The sequence below is a fragment of the Gadus macrocephalus genome, chromosome 6, assembly GCF_031168955.1.
Source record: "Gadus macrocephalus chromosome 6, ASM3116895v1".
Lineage (NCBI taxonomy): Eukaryota > Metazoa > Chordata > Actinopteri > Gadiformes > Gadidae > Gadus > Gadus macrocephalus.
In genome coordinates, this window is record NC_082387.1 from 26,543,258 (window position 1) to 26,566,047 (window position 22,790).

At 51.5% G+C, this 22,790-nt stretch overlaps 2 protein-coding genes across 3 annotated transcripts in view; one reads left to right on the plus strand and one right to left on the minus strand.

The window, feature by feature from the left end:
- Nucleotides 1-7,661, plus strand: part of atp2c1 (ATPase secretory pathway Ca2+ transporting 1) — a 29,844-nt gene extending 22,183 nt beyond the window's left edge. For both annotated transcript variants that reach the window (XM_060053342.1, XM_060053341.1), the window contains exons 18-27: nucleotides 444-614; nucleotides 1,600-1,697; nucleotides 1,832-1,882; nucleotides 2,513-2,679; nucleotides 3,255-3,323; nucleotides 4,425-4,541; nucleotides 4,770-4,917; nucleotides 5,800-5,895; nucleotides 6,184-6,325; nucleotides 7,229-7,661. In XM_060053342.1, the coding sequence (XP_059909325.1) occupies nucleotides 444-614; nucleotides 1,600-1,697; nucleotides 1,832-1,882; nucleotides 2,513-2,679; nucleotides 3,255-3,323; nucleotides 4,425-4,541; nucleotides 4,770-4,917; nucleotides 5,800-5,895; nucleotides 6,184-6,325; nucleotides 7,229-7,374 (1,205 nt within the window). In that variant the 3' untranslated portion in view covers nucleotides 7,375-7,661. The remainder of the gene's footprint in view (nucleotides 1-443; nucleotides 615-1,599; nucleotides 1,698-1,831; nucleotides 1,883-2,512; nucleotides 2,680-3,254; nucleotides 3,324-4,424; nucleotides 4,542-4,769; nucleotides 4,918-5,799; nucleotides 5,896-6,183; nucleotides 6,326-7,228) is intronic.
- A 4,194-nt stretch (nucleotides 7,662-11,855) lies between these two features.
- On the minus strand, nucleotides 11,856-16,053 carry LOC132458971 (protein asteroid homolog 1-like). The gene is made up of 4 exons (XM_060053374.1): nucleotides 14,626-16,053; nucleotides 14,014-14,221; nucleotides 13,791-13,935; nucleotides 11,856-13,381 (listed from the first exon to the last, which is right to left on the minus strand). The coding sequence occupies exons 1-4, from the start codon at nucleotides 15,874-15,876 to the stop codon at nucleotides 13,180-13,182; spliced, it is 1,806 nt and encodes a 601-aa protein (XP_059909357.1). The 5' UTR covers nucleotides 15,877-16,053; the 3' UTR covers nucleotides 11,856-13,179.
- Between the last annotated feature and the right edge of the window lie 6,737 nt (nucleotides 16,054-22,790).

Here is a 22,790-nt window from a genome sequence, read left to right on the forward strand (position 1 = left end):
AAGCTGCTGTTACTTTCTTCAGCTCTCGAGGCGTGATCAACGGGCCGAGTTCAAATGACTCTGGACGCGATCGGCTGCTTGCCGTTGCTTCTCTGTCGTCATGTGTTAAACCAGCCAATAGGGCGCCAGGGGGAAAAGCCAGCTCGGTGATTGGCTCCCGCAAAAACATATCGGAAGCAGTAGGAAGTGTATTGCCCCTCTCCAGACCCTTCTGCAGGGCGGACTCAGACCGCCGGCAGAACGGCGCGGGGGGGGGGGGGGGGGGGGGGGGCGACCCGGTCTACTCAGAGCCCACCACGACCCCAACACCCTGAATCACACCCAATGCTTAAGGTGTGTGTGTGTGTGTGTGTGTGTGTGTGTGTGTGTGTGTGTGTGTGTGTGTGTGTGTGTGTGTGTGTGTGTGTGTGTGTGTGTGTGTGTGTGTGTGTGTGTGTGTGTAGTCCTGGCGTTCGCGTCGGGCCCCCAGATGGGCAGTCTCACCTTCCTGGGCCTGGTGGGCATCATCGACCCCCCGAGGTCAGGGGTCAAGGAGGCGATCGGCACGCTCATCAGCTCGGGGGTCGCCATCAAGATGATCACCGGGGACTCCCAGGAGACGGCCGTCTCTATAGGTACGCCCGCCTGTCTGCCTGTCTGTCTGCCTGTCTGTCTCTATAGGTACGCCTGCCTGTCTGTCTGCCTGTCTGTCTCTATAGGTACGCCTGTCTGTCTGCCTGTCTGTCTCTATAGGTACGCCCGTCTGTCTGTCTGTCTGCCTGTCTGTCTCTATAGGTACGCCCGTCTGTCTGCCTGTCTGTCTCTATAGGTACGCCTGTCTGTCTGCCTGTCTGTCTCTATAGGTACGCCCGCCTGTCTGCCTGTCTGTCTCTATAGGTACGCCCGCCTGTCTGCCTGTCTGTCTCTATAGGTACGCCCGTCTGTCTGCCTGTCTGTCTGTCTGCCTGCCTGCCTGTCTGTCTCTATAGGTACCGCCTGTCTGTCTGCCTGTCTGCCTGTCTCTTTAGGTACCGCCCGTCTGTCTGCCTGTCTGTCTGCCTGTCTCTATAGGTACCGCCTGTCTGTCTCTATAGGTACGCCCGTCTGTCTGCCTGTCTGTCTGTCTCTATAGGTACCGCCCGTCTGTCTGCCTGTCTGTCTCTATAGGTACGCCCGTCTGTCTGCCTGTCTGTCTGTCTCTATAGGTACGCCCGTCTGTCTGCCTGTCTGTCTGTCTGCCTCTATAGGTTTTGTCTGTCTGTCTGTCTGCCTGCCTGCCTGCCTGCCTGTCTGCCTCTATAGGTACTGTCTGTCTGCCAGTCTGTCTGTCTGCCTCTATAGCTACTGTCTGTCTGTATAGGTACTGTCTGTCTGTCTGCCTGTCTGTCTGCCTCTAGGTACCGCCTGTCTGTCTGTCTTTCTACTTTTTTTGCCCTTAGTATTCCTTAATGCATGTTCATATAAAGCAAATTGTATAATGGTGTGTGTGTGTGTGTGTGTGTGTGTGTGTGTGTGTGTGTGTGTGTGTGTGTGTGTGTGTGTGTGTGTGTGTGTGTGTGTGTGTGTGTGTGTGTGTGTGTGTGTGTGTGTGTGTGTGTGTGTGTGCGTGTGTGCGTGCAGCCAGCAGGCTGGGTCTCTACACCAAGGGGTCTCAGTGTCTGTCCGGGGAGGAGGTGGACCAAATGGACCTGCATCAGCTGTCCCAGATTGTCCCGAGGGTAATCTCTCCCTCTGTCTCTCTCACCCTCTCTGTCTGTCTGTCTCTGTCTCTCTCATTAACTAAGTCACTCTCTGTCTGTCTGTCTGTCTGTCTGTCGTCGTCGTCCCCCCCCCTCCCCCCTCCCCCCTCCAGATCGTGGTGTTCTACAGAGCCAGCCCCAGGAACAAGCTGAAGATAGTGAAGGTACGTGGTGTGGTCTTTAGTAGCATTTGGTTTCCTCAAGGCTTGTGTGTGTGTGTGTGTAACAGGGTGTGTGTGTGTGTAACAGGGTGTGTGTTTGTTAACTTGGTGTGTGTTTGTAAACTTGGTGTGTGTTTGTTAACTTGGTGTGTTAGTTAGTAAGGTTCTTTAATGTCCCCAAGGGGATAATTGCAGTCAAGTCAGTTTCAGGGCAGCATACATTTAAAAAGACACAACGCAATGTAGCAACACAGTGTAGCAACACTGTGTAGCAACATTGTGTAGCAACACAGTGTAGCAACACAGTGTAGCAACATTGTGTAGCAACACAGATAACAAATAAACTCTCTTCCCACATATACCACAGAAAAACACGTACACAGGAACGAAAAATCAACATATTTTTGTTCAGAGCTGTGATGGCTGAGGGGACAAAACTTAAAATGGGCTTGTCTCCAGTCTAGTTCCCTATATCTGCGGCCAGATGGGAGTGTGTGTGTGTGTGTGTGTGTGTGTGTGTGTGTGTGTGTGTGTGTGTGTGTGTGTGTGTGTGTGTGTGTGTGTGTGTGTGTGTGTGTGTGTGTGTGTGTGTGTGTGTGTGTGTGTGTGTTAACCCGGTCCGCGTGTGTGCAGTCCCTCCAGAACATCGGCGCGGTGGTTGCCATGACGGGGGACGGCGTTAACGACGCGGTGGCGCTGAAGGCGGCGGACATCGGCGTGGCGATGGGGCTGACGGGGACGGACGTCTGCAAGGAGGCGGCCGACATGATCCTGGTGGACGACGACTTCGCCACCATCCTGTGAGTCAACGTTACTGACCAGTACTGACCAGTACTGAGCGTTACTGAGCAATACTGAGCGTTACTGAGCGTTACCGACCGTTACTGACCAGTACTGACCAGTACTGACCAGTACTGACCAGTACTGACCAGTACTGACCGTTACTGACCAGTACTGACCAGTACTGAGCGTTACTGAGCGTTACTGAGCAATACTGAGCGTTACTGAGCGTTACTGACCGTTACTGACCAGTACTGAGCAATACTGAGCGTTACTGACCAGTACTGACCAGTACTGAGCGTTACTGACCAGTACTGAGCAATACTGAGCGTTACTGACCAGTACTGACCGTTACTGACCAGTACTGACCAGTACTACCACAGTACCTACATACAACTAACAAAGTACTACCATTTTACTACCGTAGTACACACTGAGCCAGTACTACCACAGTACTACCACAGTACTACCACAGTACTACCACGGTACTACCACAGTACTACCACAGTACTACCACGGTACTACCACAGTACTACCACAGTACTACCACAGTACTACCACGGTACTCACTGGCGCTGTGGTTCTCGTGTTGCAGCTCTGCCATCGAGGAGGGGAAGGGGATCTACAACAACATCAAGAACTTTGTCCGCTTCCAGCTGAGCACGTAAGTCCCGCCTCTGACCTGCCCCCCTGACCCCCCCCTGACCCCCTCTGCCCCCCTGACCCCCCCCGACCCCCTCTGCCCCCCTGACCCCCCCCGACCCCCTCTGCCCCCCTGACCCCCCCCGACCCCCTCTGCCCCCTCTGCCCCTCTGACCCACCCCCGACCCCCTCTGCCCCCTGACCCCCCCGACCCCCTCTGCCCCCCTGACCCCCCCCGACCCCCCCCTGACCCCCCCGACCCCCTCTGCCCCCCTGACCCCCCCCGACCCCCTCTGCCCCCCTGACCCCCCCTGACCCCCCCCTGACCCCCCCTGACCCCCCCTGACCCCCCCCGACCCCCTCTGCCCCCTGACCCCCCCCGACCCCCTCTGCCCCCCTGACCCCCCCCGACCCCCCCTGCCCCCCCCTGACCCCCCCCTGACCCCCCCCGACCCCCTCTGCCCCCTGACCCCCCCCGACCCCCTCTGCCCCCCCCCTGACCCCCCCGACCCCCTCTGCCCCCCCCCGACCCCCTCTGCCCCCTGACCCCCCCCGACCCCCTCTGCCCCCTGACCCCCCCCCGACCCCCTCTGCCCCCTGACCCCCCCGACCCCCTCTGCCCCCCTGACCCCCCCCCGACCCCCTCTGCCCCCCTGACCCCCCCCCGACCCCCTCTGCCCCCTGACCCCCCCCGACCCCCTCTGCCCCCTGACCCCCCCGACCCCCTCTGCCCCCCTGACCCACCCCTGACCCCCCCGACCCCCTCTGCCCCCCTGACCCACCCCGACCCCCTCTGCCCCCTGACCCCCCCGACCCCCTCTGCCCCCCTGACCCCCCCCCGACCCCCTCTGCCCCTCTGACCCACCCCCGACCCCCTCTGCCCCCTGACCCCCCCCGACCCCCTCTGCCCCCTGACCCCCCCCGACCCCCTCTGCCCCCCTGACCCCCCCCGACCCCCTCTGCCCCCCTGACCCACCCCTGACCCCCTGCCCCCCCCCGACCCCCCCTCTGACCCCTCCTGCCCCCCTGACCCCCCCGCCCCCCCCCCCTGATGACCGTCCCAGGGTGCACCGTGTCCACCAGTCCCTTGACCCCGCCCACCCCCTCTCCCATTGGTCCCCAGGAGCATCGCAGCGCTCACCCTCATCTCCTTGGCAACGCTGATGAACTTCCCCAACCCGCTGAACGCCATGCAGATCCTCTGGATCAACATCATCATGGACGGCCCCCCCGCACAGAGGTACTGCTGCATGATGGGAACTGGAGTTCATCTCTGTGATTATGTACTGTAACAGTGTGTGTGTGTGTGTGTATGTGTGTTGTAACACTGTGTGTGTGTGTGTGTGTGTGTGTGTGACTTTGTATTGTAACACTGTGTGTGTGTGTGTGTGTGTGTGTGTGTGTGTGTGTGTGTGTGTGTGTGTGTGTGTGTGTGTGTGTGTGTGTGTGTGTGTGTGTGTGTGTGCAGCCTGGGCGTAGAGCCCGTGGACCGCGAGGTGATCCGCCAGCCCCCCCGTAACGTGAGGGACAGCATCATCACCCGCAGCCTGCTGCTCAAGGTGCTGCTGTCGGCCTTCGTCATCGTCTGCGGCACGCTCTTCGTCTTCTGGAGAGAGGTACGCACACACACAAACACACACAGGTACAACACAGTGTGTCTGTGTGTGTATCATGCATTATTGTGTCTGTGCGTGTGTGTGTTTGTCTATCATGCATTATTGTGCGTGTAATAATATAATTATGATTAAGAAAATAAAAATGTGACAATAATAGATTATTGTTCAGTTACGTGTAACACGTAAAGCTCACTTTTTCAGTTCATTCCCCGTCCACGAATCCCTCGAATTCTTCTTCTTCAGTGTCCGAATTGAACAGTTGGGCGAGTACGGCATCCACCATGCCCGGCTCCCTCTCGTCGTTATCCGAGTCAGTGTCGCTGCTGTTGCCTGGCAGTTCAGTGATTATTCCAGCCTTCGTGAAAGCTCGGACCACAGTTGAGACTGTTATATGAGCCCAGGCATCCACGATCCATTGGCAGATGGTGGCGTAAGTCGCCCGTCGCCGTCTCCCCGTCTTGGTGAACGTGTGTTCGCTATATGAGGCGCTCCGGATTATAAGACTGTCGTTTTTTGAGAAAATGAAAGGCTTTTAAGTGCGCCTTATAGTGCGGAAAATACGGTATATATAGAACGTTATGAGCCGCTGTCACCGAGTGTGAGAGGAGAGTTGACGGAGAAGATGGCGGTTGACCTAGTTTCTAGTGTGTGTGTGTGTGTGTGTGTGTGTGTGTGTGTGTGTGTGTGTGTGTGTGTGTGTGTGTGTGTGTGTGTGTGTGTGTGTGTGTGTGTGTGTGTGTGTGTGTGTGTGTGTGTGTGTGTGTGTGTGTGTGTGTGTGTGTGTGTTGCATTATGGTGTGTGTTTGTATCATATATTATTGTATGTGTGTGTATCATAAATTGTGTGTGTGTGTGTCATATGTTATTGTGTGTGTGTTCCAGTTGCGGGACAACGAGATCACGCCTCGTGACACCACCATGACCTTCACCTGCTTCGTCTTCTTCGACATGTTCAACGCCCTCAGCTCCCGCTCCCAGGTACACACACACACACACACACACACACACACACACACACACACACACACACACACACACACACACACACACACACACACACACACACACACACACACACACACACACACACACACACACACACACACACACACACACACACACACACACTAGGAGTGTGTGTGTGAGGCCATGTATGCTTTTGTTACACATTGACTCCATTCCAACACACACGCCGTAAACCACGTGAGATGCACTGGGCCTGTTCAGACGGTGACCTCTGACCTCTGACCCCCCCCCCCACCCCAGACCCGCATGGTGCACGAGATGGGGCTGTGCAGCAACAGGATGTTCTGCTACGCCGTGCTGGGCTCCATCATGGGCCAGCTCATGGTCATCTACTTCCCCCCGCTGCAGAGCGTCTTCCAGACCGAGAGCCTCAGCGTCTTGGGTGAGCGCACGCACGCACACACACAGACACACACACGCGCACGCACCCACACAGACACACACACACACGCGCACGCACACACACAGACACACACGCGCGCCCACACGCACACAGACACACGCACAGACACACACACACGCGCACGCACACACAGACACACGCGCACGCACATGCACACACAGACACACACAGACACACACACACACAGACACAGACACGCACGCACGCACAGACACACGTCGCACGCACGCGCGCGCGCACACGCACGTGCACAGACACACACACACACCCCGCTTTCGCTCACATTCTTATTTTTTATTTTATTAAATGAATAAGAAGATATTTATTTTTGTTTGTGTGGAAAATCTATGATACAATCTTTAAGTTTGGAAGGCTGGTCTGACTTTAAACATCTGTATTGTTGTCAAATAATAAACGCAGAATGATTGTGAATCGCCACAATTATTATTTATTATTACTTATTTCTTAGTATCATTACAACCATTGGAACCATACCATCAAATCTAGAATCATTGCATCCCTATCACTGACTGTGTGTGTGTGTGTGTGTGTGTGTGTGTGTGTGTGTGTGTGTGTGTGTGTGTGTGTGTGTGTGTGTGTGTGTGTGTGTGTGTGTGTGTGTGTGTGTGTGTGTGTGTGTGTGTGTGTGTGTGTGTGTGTGTGTCCCTCCCTCCCTGTGTGTCCGTGTGTCCCTGTGTGTGTGTGTGTGTGTCCCTGTGTGTCCGTGTGTCCGTGTGTGTGTGTGTGTGTGTGTGTCCCTGTCCCTGTCCCTGTGTGTGTGTGTGTGTGTGTGTGTCCCTGTGTGTCCCTGTGTGTCCTTGTGTGTGTGTCCCTGTGTGTGTGTCCCTGTGTGTGTGTCCCTGTCCCTGTGTCCCCCCCCAGACCTGGTGTTCCTGCTGGGCCTCACCTCCTCGGTGTGTGTGCTCTCTGAGCTGGTGAAGCTGGCCGAGCGTTGGCGCGGCGCCCGGCAGGACCGCGGCCGCTGCTCTGACTCCGCCTCCGACGCCGACTCCTTCCACGAAGTATGACCCCCCCCCCGGAGCCGACCAATCCCATCGTACGCACACTGGAGGGGGGGGGCGGGGCTTGGACTGCAACGGGGGAGAAGGGGGGAGAGAGGGGGCCGCGGGAGAGAGAGACTCTGAGACTGAAGCCGCCCCCCCCCCCCTGTCCGAGGAGCCCAGGTAGAGGGAGGAGTCCCAAGATGGCGTCCTCTGTCGTGGCTCCTCCCCCTTGGCGCCCCTGGGGTTCGGTGTGTGCGTGTGCGTGTGCGTGCGTGTGTGTGTGTGTGTGTGTGTGTGTGCGTGCGCGTGTGTGTGTGTGCTAACCTGCTGTAGCAGCCCTGCTCCCACCCTGACTTCCCTTCACTTCGCCCTCTCCCCCCGTCGTGGTTTAGGTTGTTATTTAAGAAGATTTTATTTAACGTTGGGGCTGCTCTTTTCCCCGGGGGTCTGAGCTCTGGCCGTCTGAGGACCGGACGGTTCCCCCCCCTCATACCGGGTGGTGTGGGTGGTGGTGGTGGTGGGTGTGGTGGTGGTGGGTGTGGTGGTGGTGGTGGTGGTCCTTTCTGTTCATGCTGTGGTTTGAAGTGGCTGGTCCACTGGGGTCCAGCCACTGGAACCAGACCTCGTTGTCCGTCGGCCAATCGTAAACGCGCGACATTCATCTCTCCTCCCCCATCATCAGGTGCTTTCAGAGTAAAAGCCCCCTCGCGTCATTTGCTTCTTTCTCCCCTCCCTCGTTTTGTGCCTTAACAAAGCATTTTGCCCCCCACCCCCAACCCGAGGGTGTGGGGGTCTTTTATCCCATGGTCCCCCTGACATCCTCCTACACTGGGCCAGGTGCATTCTGGGAAGAGGTAACCGAGGTCCCGGTGCACCGTTAGCTTTATGTTTAGCCCCTCTGTGCTGACCCCTGGTCAGCGGCTCCACCGTTAGAACCACTACGGGCCCGGGGGTTCTGCGGGGAACGCCGCGGCACACCTCGAGAACGGTCGACGCATTAAAATCATTTTAGAACCTCCGCTTTATCTCGTTATTCCTCCTCACACCACCCTGCTGCCACGCTCCCATTGGTTCACCACGAACAGCGAGGGTCACATGACGGATCCGCCCCACTGTGGCCGGTTCACCCTCAGGACGGAGCTCTATTGGAACGCCTCCCACCTCCTGGTGGAAGGAGTCTCTCTATTGGAACGCCTCCCACCTCCTGGTGGAAGGAGTCTCTCTATTGGAACGCCTCCCACCTCCTGGTGGTGGAAGGAGTCTCTCTATTGGAACGCCTCCCACCTCCTGGTGGTGGAAGGAGTCTCTCTATTGGAACGCCTCCCACCTCCTGGTGGAAGGAGTCTCTCTATTGGAACGCCTCCCACCTCCTGGTGGAAGGAGTCTCTCTATTGGAACGCCTCCCACCTCCTGGGGGTGGAAGGAGTCTCTCTATTGGAACGCCTTCCACCTCCTGGTGGAAGGAGTCTCTCTATTGGAACGCCTCCCACCTCCTGGTGGAAGGAGTCTCTCTATTGGAACGCCTCCCACCTCCTGGTGGAAGGAGTCTCTCTATTGGAACGCCTCCCACCTCCTGGTGGAAGGAGTCTCTCTATTGGAACGCCTCCCACCTCCTGGTGGTGGAAGGAGTCTCTCTATTGGAACGCCTCCCACCTCCTGGTGGTGGAAGGAGTCTCTCTATTGGAACGCCTCCCACCTCCTGGTGGTGGAAGGAGTCTCTCTATTGGAACGCCTCCCACCAACACCAGTACACACTGAACATGCACCCTGCATAACACTTGACGAAGGCTTTCTTTAGTGTTGACTGGCTTTACCCACAATGCACTAAAACGGGGATGAAGACACTGACTACAATCTGTCCTAAACCATCGGACAAACTGACTTAATATTACGACATCATCGATGACTCGTTGGTCTTGACCAATGAGGACGTCTGCCGCTGTTGTGCAGGACGGGCGGTTTGGACCAGATTGTCTGCTCTGCTATCCTGGGACCTTTTGTGTTAAATGGGCCGATCAACACACCGGCCTCCCAGCGCCCCCAGAGGGGACCCCCAGAGGTAGCCCTCAGTCTGGTCACGCCCAGCGGTCGGAGCATTGAGGCTGGTCTGACTCGTATCACCTCATCTGCAGCGGTCACACGTCCACAGAGGTTAACGGTTGAGTTGCGCTGCTGCTCGGCTCAAGAGCTCTGGGCCGGGGCGGTTCCACGCCCGTTGGCCCCCCCCCCAGCCGGGGCCCCCCCCCAGCCGTTGGCCCCCCCCGGCCGTGGGCCCCCCCCCAGCCGTGGGCCCCCCCCCAGCCGGGGCCCCCCCCGGCCGTGGGCCCCCCCCAGCCGGGGCCCCCCCCAGCCGTGGGCCCCCCCAGCCGTGGGCCCCCCCCAGTCGTGGGCCCCCCCCAGCCGGGGGCCCCCCCCAGCCGGGGGCCCCCCCCAGCCGTGGCCCCTCCCCGGTCGTGGCCCCCCCCGGCCGTGAGCCCGGGGGGTCCAGCTCTGAGCTCCACTCGCCAGGTCTGGAAGAACCAAGGGAAGGAGCAGCGCTCCAGGACCATCCTCAGCCCCCTCTGGGGCCCCTCTGGACCCCTGCTCTGCTCAGAGGGGCCCCTCTGGACCCCTGCTCTGCTCAGAGGGCCCCTCTGGACCCCTGCTCTGCTCAGAGGGGCCCCTCTGGACCCCTGCTCTGCTCAGAGGGCCCTCTGGACCCCTGCTCTGCTCAGAGGGGCCCCTCTGGACCCCTGCTCTGCTCAGAGGGCCCTCTGGACCCCTGCTCTGCTCAGAGGGCCCTCTGGACCCCTGCTCTGCTCAGAGGGCCCCTGGTTCCCCCCAGGTGGGCCGGTGTTCCTAAGGGCCCCTGGTTCCCCCCCAGGGGGGCCGGAGTTCCTAAGGGCCCCTGAGGTACCCCCCCCAGATGGGCCGGTGTTCCTAAGGGCCCCTGGTGTACCCCCAGGTGGGCCGGAGTTCCTAAGGGCCCCTGGTTCCCCCCCAGGGGGGCCGGAGTTCCTAAGGGCCCCTGGTTCCCCCCCAGGGGGGCCGGAGTTCCTAAGGGCCCCTGGGGTAACCCCCCCAGATGGGCCGGTGTACCCCCAGATGGGGGGGGGGTGTCCTAACATAAGGGCCCCTCAAAGTGTGTGTGACCAATAAATGTTAACTCTGTTCATCGTTGAATTTTAATAAGCTTTTATTAAACAATTTTTAATATTTAAACAATGGACTTTTCTCTATAGTTTTATTGCCATGGAACGAATAGAACATGTCAGTTTAAAGAAATAAAAAATGAAAAGCTGTATACATTATAGTATGTTTATATATTTTTTTTCTCACTCAATCACGCCCAAATTAAACACATTCGAAATGGCTGCTATTAGACCGTTTGAATTAAAGGGGTGATAATATGCCACTAGGTTTGAGCATTGGCGTAGATTACGGGGGGGACATGTCCCACCACTATTTAAAATACGAATTTTGTCTCCACCACTTTTAAAAATGTGCAAACCAATTGCGACCGAAAAAATCCACAGCGCATTTTTGCCTGCTGAAAAAGGATCTTGTATCAGTTCCAGCTTTTCTCTTAGACATTATGGAGCCAGTTAAATAGCCTTGCGACTTAAGCCTTAAATTTGTTGTTTGTATAATTTGTTAAATTATATTTAATTTCATGGGGAGGTGGGAGGAGGGTGAACGTGTGCTGTCTGTACACAGCGTTATAATGGAGAAGTTTCAAGGCAGACAGCCAACATTTTATTCAGAAAATAGCCAGACCTTTTGCTTCCTGCAAAAAGCATGTTTGTGACACTGGATAACGATCGATATGGATACATCATCTAGCCTGCATTTGGAGGGCCACATAAGAAATTGGTTTACGTAAACTTTGCTGCTAGTTTTGTTTGCTCGTGATGACCTGGCCAAAGGTTACCCACAGTCCTAAGCGATTGTGATCTGATTCTGGTTGGTGCTCCAGCTAGTATGCATTGTATATATAGACTGCAGCTAATAGCAGCTACACACGGTGCGATTGCTATGCCAATGTTACTGTGTGTGTGTTAGCCACGTTAGACTTGGAGCCTGGTAGGCCTATCCTGACATAAATATGTTCTCGCATAACCTGTGTGATTATCCTAAACTGTCTGGGATTTTATTTGCGGGCAATTTGCTTATGATGTAACGAGTGAAGTCGACATTGGTCCTTTGCGAGTGTTTACTGGTGGTCAGGATTTGGCAGATGCAATTCTCCTCTGGGCGCTTATTTTTTTTATTTTATTTTTTAACGCAGCATAACATATGCTACCAGCAGCCCTTGCTCGTCTTCAAAAGGTTGATGCTCAGTACCTCGTTTCATTTCGTACCCCCATTACAGTCTGGCATTGTTTGTCTGGTAAACTTTTTTGATGTCAAGATAAGTGCTAAATTGCCAAGACTGTTCTTTGTCCTGTGTGTATTAGTATTACATGTCCCGAGCCAATACCCTGGTGTTTCCAACGCCGTTTTGCAAAACAAGCCAAAACACAAACTGTGGTTTTCAACTTTTATTGTTCGAATAGGATTTTCAACACCTGACTGTAGAGCATATTGTGATGCAGCGTTGAATGGATGAATAGCTTACATAAGGGTACCCAGCACTTTTCAAACCACACTGAAGCTTATGGTTATTGTCCCCACCACTTCTAAACACAAACTGACGCCCTTGGGTGTGAGTTAGGGCTGCACGATTATTGCCAAAATGATTATCACGATTATTTTGATCAATATTGATATCACGATTATTTACCACGAGTATTCATTGAAAAAAAAATCTTTCGAATTTCTCCCACCCCCTAGTGGTAGGAGCCACACACTGTGCTCAGCGGCAAATTGCCTTCAGGCCACGCCCCCCCCCCCCCCTTTTCAGGCTTTGGGCCGCTGTGTGCAGGATGGACTCACGCAGTCGCAGACAGGTGTACAGGGAGCGCTTGGTTTGCTTTGCAGCAGAGGTAGAGCGTATACTGCATGGGCGGGGCTCTTTTCTTTTTTTTGCGGATGCATTATTTAAAAAAAAATATCGCGAAGATATCGCGAGAACACTACGTGTCATCGTGGGACGTCAATATCGTCATCGCGATAAAAATTAGATATATTGTGCAGCCCTAGTGTGAGTGTGATTAGCCGTTACAAGCTGTTTGAACTCGGCCTTTTCCTGTGTTTTCACAAGGGGGCGTGTCCACTGAGATGTATGATGGATAGATCAGCGACATTTGCTACAGTCCACTGGGTGGGCTGGGAGACGGATCTATCATCAGACATCTAGGTGGACACGCCCACTTGTTATGTCACTTAAACAAAGGGAAAGGAAGGTCTTCAAACGTCTTCAAACGGCTTATAACAGCTGATCACAGTGACACCTGGTGGCAAAATATCGTCCCTTTAAAGTTGCGTGGGACAAGAAAGAACATTTCATCAGACTAACAAATTGTTTAAAATGTTGAAGGATGAATGAATGACGAACGTATTTGGAGAAAAAACTTGTGAACATCTGATTGCCAAACAGGATGTTATTTTGGTTCTAGTCCATCTCTGTGGGACTTGATGAATCTCCACGTCAATGAAATATGAGCAGACATTTTTCTTTATGAACCCCCGCCCCCTCACCAAGCACTTAAAATGACATTGTTATGTTTATAATTTCTTTTTAACCTCGGAATTTATAATTTTAAACGAGACCAAAAGACATGGGAGGCATGAATGAATGAAAGTCCAAAGAGAGGGGACTAATTTAAGAGCTCCATTAGCTCCTCCCCTTCCCTGATCCAGGCCTGCAGCCCCGCCCAGCTCCCCCTCCCCCTCCCCCTCCTGCCCCTCCTAGGTGTCGAGACGAAGATGGCCCATGCTGGCCCTCAGCTGGGCCTCGGGCCCCCCAGCCCTCCCGTCGGCCCCGGGGTCTGGCTGGGTCACTGCTCCCAGGAGGCTCCTGTAGAGGCGGGTGAAGTCGGCACTGTGCTCCAACGGCCCCCTCTCCTGGAGCTTCTGGATCTGCCGGTGCACCAGCCTGCCCTGGAACAACCTGGACCAACCCGTCTGGGATTAATGAAGCACTGTCTGATCCCAAAACTACATTCTCTTGACACAACCCTGAACTTGGTCACACATTTGCATCTGATACTCTCATATATGTCTCATATCTATTGTAGAGTTATTAATATTAATTAAGACAAGCTTTATATGATGGTGTTTCAATGGAAACGATACTAGCTAGGAGATAGTGCACCTATAGATGGAAACCGTACTGCCGGGGTGATGGTGTTACTATAGAAACAGTTCTTGCTGGATGATGGTGTTACCATGGAAATAGTACTAGCTAGGTGATGGTGTTGCAATGGAAACAGTACCGTCCGTGTGATGGTGTTGCTATGGAAACAGTTCTGTCTGGGTGATGGTGTTGCTATGGAAACAGTACTGTCTGGGTGTCTCACCAGGCGAAGTGGGGTTCAGGGAGGGGCTTGCAGAGCAGCAGGTTGAGCTGGGAGGCGTCCTTCAGGCAGGCCTGCCATTGGTTGAAGCTGTGAGCCACGACACCGTCCAGAGGCTGAGAGATGTGGCTGGTATCCCCCTGCCAGCCTACACACACACACGCACACAAAGGGGTTGAGTGTTTGTTTTTTTTGTCTTTTTGCTGTGCACACATGTGCTACCTACCTGTTGTCCCTCCTGTCTGTCGGTTCAGTTCTCCTTGGACCATGACCATCAGCAGAGCTTTGAGGAGCGTCGGCTCAGGGCTGGCCCTCCTCAGCCAGTAGCGGGTCACAGCCACTGGGAGGCGCAGGTGAGCCGGAACTCCCTCCAGCGTCTCTTCCTCCACGCCCAGCGTCTCCAGACACACCCGCAGCCTCACAGCGCGGTCTGCCTGGAAAGTGGGAACAAAACACATGGCCAATTAAAAGACAACCGAAAAATTATCTTTTAGATGGTTTGCCTCGGATATCTCCCTCCTTAGGTTAAACACATGCTGTTTATTACATAATGCAGATGTTTTCTGAGGCTTGCAGCATGCATTCACCTAGACTAGAGTAGCCTCTCACTTACAGAATCGAATTGGTCTCAATGTGGAAGATGGAGTAAACAGGTTAAGATATGTGCTGAATAAGGCTGTTCGTGGTGTAATGCCGAATTATCTCAGTGGTTATTTCCACTATCTCCGATACACAGATGCATACTTCACTAGAGGGAGGGCCACATATGAATTACTGATTACTGAAAATAATCTACAATCAATTCCTATCATCCAGCTGAATGAGTGGGTAGGCCTACCTGTGGCAGAGAGTCCAGCCTCAGCGTCTGAGCGGCTCCTTGGACCAGCGGTCGCACCTTGACACTGGCGAGCTCCAGACCGTCCCGGTCCACCTCCTCCACCTCACCCCCCCCCTGGCCCAGCAGCAGCCCGGACCACACCTGCCGGATGTGCTTCGAGGTGAGGTTGGAGCTCTGTAGGTCGCTGCGTTCCACCTGGGTTTGTAGTTTGTTCCGCCTGTGCACAAGCAGGTCCAACACGTCACCGCTCAGCTCTCCTCTGGCCAGGGGCGCGCGGACCCAGTCGGGGACGCAGATCAACATCTCAGCGGGCAGCGGCGGAATGGTTTCCTCACTGAAGAACCCCAGCAGAGAGGAGCTGGGGAGCTCGTACTCCAGCATGGCCGTCTTCAGCATCTTCCGCGCCTCCGTCTGCGCCTGTTGACTCATGCTGGGCATGAGTTTCATCACTGCTGTCAGGGTGTCTTCTGTCGTCCGGTCTGTCCTGGCTCCCAGCCAACTCAGGAGGCCCACCAGGTTAGCAGCACTGAATTTCATTTTAGGACTTCCCGCTGGAAGGTATCTGGCCCACTTAACATCTCTGAGGTTCACGTAGTCGTTCCCTGCCAGCGAGGCGAAGACGGGCAGCAGCTGGGGGTCGATGTGGAAGAAGCTGCAGAAGTTGGACGTGGTGTATCGCCTGCAGGGGATGCCACGACGTGTTTCTGCACGCCACCTGAAGTGATCCAGGTGCAGAAGCCCCCCAGGAAGGTCAAAGATGTAGAAGTCGCTGTCTGTGGACAGAACCGGGCAGCACCACTCTCTGGCCAGGGCAGCCAGCTGGCAGTCGGCCTCTCCGAAGCACTTGACCATCGGCACCTTGAGCTCGTTCAGCGTCTGTCGGAAAACGTGCTTGGTGAGGGGGGGGAGGATGTTTACCTTCTTGCCCGTCAAAGCGGCGTCATGGGTCTTCTGGACCTTCCCTCTGGCCCGGTCCATGAGGGTGTCCAGTTTGATGTCACTGGTCCCCGAGCCTCCGTCCATCACCACGTACGGTTTGATTCCACAGTCGGCCAGAGTCTTGAAGAAAGCCTGGACCTCTGCCTGGAAGGCCAGGTACTCCCCGCCGTGGTTCTGGTCCAGGTTGGACGAGAAGTAGAGCAGGTAGAGCAGGTTGTTTCCATCCACCACCAGCTTGCTGTCCCTGAAGTGGATGTCCGGGGAGATCCTTCTGTTGTCCTCCAGGAGTGAAGATAAGCCCTTTACCCCCATGGTGACTGACAGGTCGAGCTCTAACTTTAAGGGAGACTGGACTGGTGAAGTTCTCACTTTACCTATCTGTGGCGACTGGACTCACCCAGAGAGGATCCCAGCTCCTTTATACGCCAGCACACACACACACACACTGCGAGTGGCTCTTTAGGTTTCGCTTCCCTGACATCGACATGACACACACACACAAACAAACCACAACCACACTGAGCGTATCTCGTTAGGTTTCACTTTCCTGTCCGCTACAAGACATCACTTGCCCGCCCCACCCACACACATACACTGATGAGTTTCATTTTCCGGACATTTCCGAGGTATCACTTCTTCAACTCAATAACATAACATAATAACGTGGTCATGCAGCCGAACACTTAAGGCCTATTGTACTGATCTGTATTGATCCAGTAGCAGTTTCCATATAGTAGGTTTGATTTGAATCGCGTCGCTCAGGTTACTTTATGCATAAAGTCACTTGAGCGACGTGATTAAAATCAGAGGAAAAAATATTGTTATTTTTTAGCTTCAACAAGGTTTCCCGGCCAGGGGAAAGACGCAATTGATATTAACGCCGCTTATTTTAAGTAATAAATGACTTAGATCATGAGCAGGTATGAAATTGACATGGCCAATAGCCTCAATAGTGGTAAACATTTCGACGTGGCCTGTTTACTTGAAGAAATTCATTGATTTAATTGTTATTCATATTACATGGCAAAGGAGATTATTCAAACGCGAAGCCCCAAGTTCACACACTCCTTCAGAGCCATCCCGACCGACTGGAAAACACACACTTTACCTCTCTCTCAAATACACACACATGACACAACTATAGCAAATACACTTTTCCCCCTCCCTCCCTCTCCCTCTCTCTCTCTCTCTATTAAAGAACATCGGTTACATAAAATAACACATAACATAGCAGCTGGGATGACAGACGTTACACAACGCAGAGACGGTGATTCAATTCAAACAACATTGAACAATAACGTTGCGTTAAGCTCACAAACATTTAGTTAACATTTACATTCACTGACTTAAGAATACGAAAATACAATGCCTGTTTATCGCTAGAAAGGTCGTCAAAGTGCTACATTTTAAAATATCTTAAAAAGACAGAAGCCCGACGTACGTGACGTTCTGCTGTTTCTTGGACTAGGCGACAGGGGGCGCTGTTGGTCATTTTGGACGACCTATACTAGGGGTCTTTAACCTTTGCAACATGCAGCGCCAGTTTGGCAATTTCTCGTTAATGAGTGTGCCTTTAGCAACAATAGTTAACCCTAGTTAATAGTTAACAATAGTTAACCCTAACCCTAACCTGGTTTATGACACAGCGACCAAAAACATTTCCAGAAGGCCCCTGAATTGTAATATTTCCATATGGTCCACAATCATGCACGTTTTTTTGTTGATGTTTTTATATTTACAACATTACAAATTATGATTACATATATCCCATCTTAAAACACTTCGTTCAGAAACTCATTCAAAAACGTACTTGCACTGTGAGAAACGTAAAAAAATGACGTTGGAAACATCCACATCAATATCTTTAAGACATATCTTTAAGGCTTTGCAAAAACCATGTGAAGGCGATGCATACAGGCCACTTGCAACAATATTTTATATATCTTCTCTATAACTAATAACATAAGTGTTAAACTATTAATTGATCCCATTTCAGAACAGTGCTTTCAGTAATTAATTTAAACAAATTTGCACTGGGAGGAAATGCCCAAAACAAACAAAACAAAAAAATCGGTAGTAATTATTATGTTGCCCCATTGTACCGTTGAAAAAATTAAATAATAATGAAGTAAAATTTAAAAGAAAAAAAAAATGCAAGAAAAGTACAAAAAAAGTGCAGATGATTATGCTGCCACGTGCACACGTGCCACTGGCACTCGTGCCTAGGGTTGCCGACCCCTGACCGATACAAACCACCTCTGGAGTCGTTTGGGTGGGGATCACGTTGCCTGAGGTCCTTGTGACTGTGGTGACGTGGTGCACGGCTACGCCTGCCTCTCCATCAGAAAGATAGTGGAGGTCACACACACTGACACACACTGACGCACACACTGTGACCCACACCAGCCCATACCATGACCCCCTAACGCACCATACACTATGACATTCTCACACACAGAAACACACACATATACAACACACACAACCCACACATAGACCACGTATGCTTACAGAACTTTGGTATTATAATCAACACAAAGAACATTGTTCTTTGTCGGTTTGTTTTGCCGCAGTTCGCTATCAATACAACTCATGATTCACACTTAGAAAAAGCCCACAACCATAATACTTTGATGACAACAGACTCAACACTTATTGAATTATATTTAGTTCAATATATTAGTTAAATAATCCCTGCTTCCTCCCCAGTTCTGGGTTTCTGGACCGGTCCTTCCTGTCTTTGGTTCTGTAGCGTGTTCTAACCGTCACCCTAGGCCTATCAGAGCCCTGATCCAGACCTTCAGGAAAAGGCCCTGACACACCTGACACCTGGAATGGGGTAATCTTGGGATTACTGTTGAACTAGGCTATGTGTTCACCCGGCTATGAAATGATACTTGATAAATCATATTCCATAAGCGCTGACCTAGATTACATCTGACACTTTGGAAGGTTTCCCAAAGATAAAGATGTGAGGAAGAAGTGTGAAGGGGCTTTGAGGAGAGAAGGATTCACTGCAAGTGATTATTCAGTTGTCTGCAGTCAACATTTTAAGCAGGGTGATTTTGACAGGACGGGTCAGATTGTCAGACAACTTGATGGTGTTATTCCATCCCTCTTCAGCTTCCCGGTTCACCTCCAAAGAGTAGGTGTATCATCATGAGGCTACAATTCATAAATTCAATATTCTATTGTCAAACAAACTTATCCTTTTATATATTGTATTGTGTATTATGTATAATATTATGTATTATTATTTGATTTTATTATCTTGTTTTTTAAATATTAAAGTTGCTTTTTTCTTATTTTCTCTGTTCTGTAGTGTCTTTGAGCACTGTTTAAAGCACTATATAAACATAATGTATTATTATTATTATTATTATAAGGTGCTGAGGGCTGCAGAGCAGCCCTCAGCACCTGCATTCACTGCATTCATGCATTATCATTTTAGGCAAAGTATAAGACAAAACAGTATAATTGTAACCACGAATAAGTCATGCAAGTAACAATATTTAAATACTAACATTGTTGGGTAAGACAGAATTTGGTTTTATTCTGAATCCAGTGTATCAGATTGGTGGTTTTAGCTGATCTAAAAAATTTCAGGTGTTTATATATGTTTTATGTTTAAATATTTGGTTCGCTTTTTTCTAAAGCGATAGATACATATAAAACAATCACTGTAAACATAATCATTTAAGGAAAGAATGTTAATAGTAAATACAAAATATCAATACAAAGTGTCAACACAGAATAAACTGCTGCTGCAGCCGCAGTCAGAGATGCAGTCTATAAGGTCCCTAAGATATGCATATCTAATGTATTCATACATTGTTTATGCAGGATATATATGTCATATTGTTTCTTCAATTAAAAAATAGCTGACCGTTTTTTTTCCCCTTCTCAGGGATTAGGTTCCCAGTTTTGATCTCGGATGTCTGGTCACTTGAAGCATATCAGAATATTATATTAGTGTTAAGCCAACTATGAATAATAAAACACGCCAAACCTTTGTCCTTTATCATAGCTACACGTATGACAAAAAAACGCATGAAAATCAGTGGTATCCAGTGAGGTATGATTAATTAAATGCGCTGACAGTTCATTGCTCCAGCCAAACGGATTACACTGAGTGGAGCAGATGACCACTCCAAGATGGCGGCCCCGCGTCTCGTCAGCGCGAGTAGGCGGCGTTCGATGCTCCGTCTATCATATAAGATGTCTATGGGCGAAACCCCTATTGCCCCCATCCCTGGAACTCCGCCCCTTCCTGCTCACAACCACCCCTCCCTCTCCTGCTTCCTCCACAGCTCTGGGTTTCTGGAACGGTCCTTCCTGTCTTTGGTTCTGTAGCGTGTTCTAACCGACACCCTAGGCCTATCAGAGCCCTGATCCAGGCCTCCAGCCCCTTCAAGCTCCTCCTCCTCCCCGTCCAGGCTGTTGAGGTGAAGGTGCTCCATGCTGGCCCTCAGCTGGGCCTCAGGCCCCCCAGCTCTCCTGTTGGCCCCTGGGTCTGGCTGGGTCACTGCTCCCAGGAGTCTCCTGTACAGTCTCCTGAACTGGTCGTCCTGTACGATGTCCTCTGGCTCCCTCTCCTGGAGCTGCTTCTGCCGCCGGTGCACCAGCCTGCCCTGGTACAACCTGGACCAACCCGTCTGGGATTAATGAAGCACTGTCTTATCTTACCACTACATTCTGTTGACCCCACCCTCAACCTTCTCTGTCACAAATATATATCTGTAACAATGTCTTATTTTATCACTTTAAAATATCCCAATCTTTCTAAGTTACTTTTATTTATTTTAATGTTTTACTGCCTGCACAGGTGCTTTTGACAGGGTATTACTATGGTAACAGAACAAGGGCTGCCCAGATGATTGTATACTGGCTAGGTGACTTGTGTTACTATGAAAACAGTTCTTGCCAGGTGATGGAGAGTGCTTTCTGGGTGATGGTGTTGCTATCGAAACAGTACCGTCCGTGTGATGGTGTTGCTATGGAAACAGTACTGTCTGGGTGTCTCACCAGGAGAAGTGGGGTTTGGGGAGGGGCTTGCAGAGCAGCAGGTTGAGCTGGGAGGCGTCCTTCAGGCAGGCCTGCCATTGGTTGAAGCGGTGAGCCACGACAAAATATGGAGGCTCAGAGATGTGGTTGGTATCCCCCTGCCAGCCTACTCACACACACACACACACACACACACACAGAAACATGCAAACACCTACACTGGGAGTGGCTCCTTTGTTCTCTATAGGTTTCACTTTCCTCAACAGGATATGACATCCACTGTAATGACCTGGTATGCATAGTGTATTGATGTTATAGTCAGGGGTGCACATAACTTCTTTATAGAGTTACTCAGTTGAGAACCAGGAGATGGTGTTTGGTACGCACCCCAGACATAGCTCCACACGTAACATCGGAACATCATCAAACTGCAGCAGCTCGACCACGGAGCGTTTGATTATCTGACAAAAGGAACTTTGCGATCAGCTGATTTTGAGCAGTTCTCCAGTGTATGCGCGGTGCACAGCGCACATGAGCGCACATTAGTTTTGGCTCGTTCGTTCGCAAACCGGTTCGAATGAGCGAGTCTTTAGGACGAACGAACCGAACCGGTTTGTTTCTCTCGTTCGTCTCATTCACCATTCGATTCACCGGAAACTCGACTGAACGAACAAACAAGTTTCCGGTAGCACTGACTCAGCTGAGAGCCGTGCAATGGCGTGCATTCCATGATGCGATTCACCGCTACCGGATACCAGGCTGAACGAACAAACGATTCGCGAACGACTCCTCCCAGTTCAGTCGAGTTTCCGGTAGCACTGAGTCTGACTGACTCAGCTGAGAACCGTGCAATAGCGTGCATTCCATGATGCGATTCACCGCTACCAGAAACTAGGCTGATTCGCGAACGACTCCTCCCAGTTCAGTCGAGTTCCCGGTGAATCGATTCACCGGAAACTCGACTGAGCTGGGAGGAGTCTTCTTCTTCTTTTTTCGTGTAACATCAGAGGTCCAACTCAGTGTCTTGTAGCCATGCCCTTGTCTCTGGTCCCACGTCAAAGAGGCCAGCTTCCGAGGGTGGTCTGTATAGGGGCCAGGTGGTCATAATATGCTCGACAGTCTGTTCAGGGGCACCACACTCGCATGCAGCGCTGTCTGCCGCTGTCGCTGTCGTTCGCGAATCAGCCTAGTTTCCGGTAGCGGTGAACGTTTGTTCGTTCAGCCTGGTTTCCGGTAGCGGTATATCGCATCATGGAATGCACTCCATCATTAAATCCACCACTAGCGCACATTTCATTGCGCTTATCATTCGTTTCGAGCCACGGCACATCTTGGTGCCAACAAAAAAAAACATTTTCTTCTGCTCCATTTGCCTTTTCTTTGCAGGCGGCGAACGCACAAGTTGCTGCTCAATGTATTTTGTTGCGTTGTTTTTTTTCGATCTCCCGTAAGTTACGCAAAAGCGCTGTAGTGACATCCCCGGTTATGGGCGCGCATGCGTACTTGCGTACCAGTTATGTGCACCCCTGGTTATAGTATCAGTATTAGAAGGCATATATTTGTATATGAATTGAGTCACGTCGTCGGTCTGACTATTTTATGGAAGAATAGGCTACGTGAGATTTCCGAAGAAGTCTCAATAATGCGTTGTGTGGATCTGCCCCACAGATATGATGCTCAGTGCATAATGGAATTCAACTGGCGGTCTTGTGTAAACCTTGACGTTAACGCAAACCTGTCTCCTCCGATCAGCATCACCTTAGGCATACATTGATGTTGCCATTATCACCCCTGTTCATGTTATCATCCAACGAAGCAGAAGGACCGGCTCTAGCCCTTTGGTAGCCCTGGGCGAGATTGAGTTTTGCGGATCCCGTTCCCATAGCGAGTGTTGCCCTGTTAATTGACATTACTATACTTAACATCACTGAAGACACATATTAACTGATATACCTTTACTTTGCTTAGCATTTTTTTTACCCACTTATAGCTGTACATTGTAACTTAACAATATTTGATGCATGGACAACAAACAACCGAGAAGTTTCAGAACATTTTCTTTTGAATTATTTTAAATATCTTATTACACTCTCAAATTCTGTTTCAAAGTATCGATGAACTCCATGTGGGGAATACCTGGTGGTCTACCTCGAAATGAAAGATGCTCAAGAATATTTAAAATGAAATTAACTATTAATTGTGGAAATAAGAAGACTAAAAAT

Excerpts from the sequence above, each read along its gene's own strand:
- LOC132458971 (XM_060053374.1), bottom strand. The coding sequence starts at position 15,876 with ATGGGGGTAAAGGGCTTATCTTCACTCCTGGAGGACAACAGAAGGATC. Across the intron at positions 13,936-14,013 it reads ACAGACAGGAGGGACAACAG|GCTGGCAGGGGGATACCAGC; the intron begins GTAGGTAGCACA and ends GTGTGTGTGTAG. Across the intron at positions 13,382-13,790 it reads CCTGAACCCCACTTCGCCTG|GTTGTTCCAGGGCAGGCTGG; the intron begins GTGAGACACCCA and ends GGGTTGGTCCAG.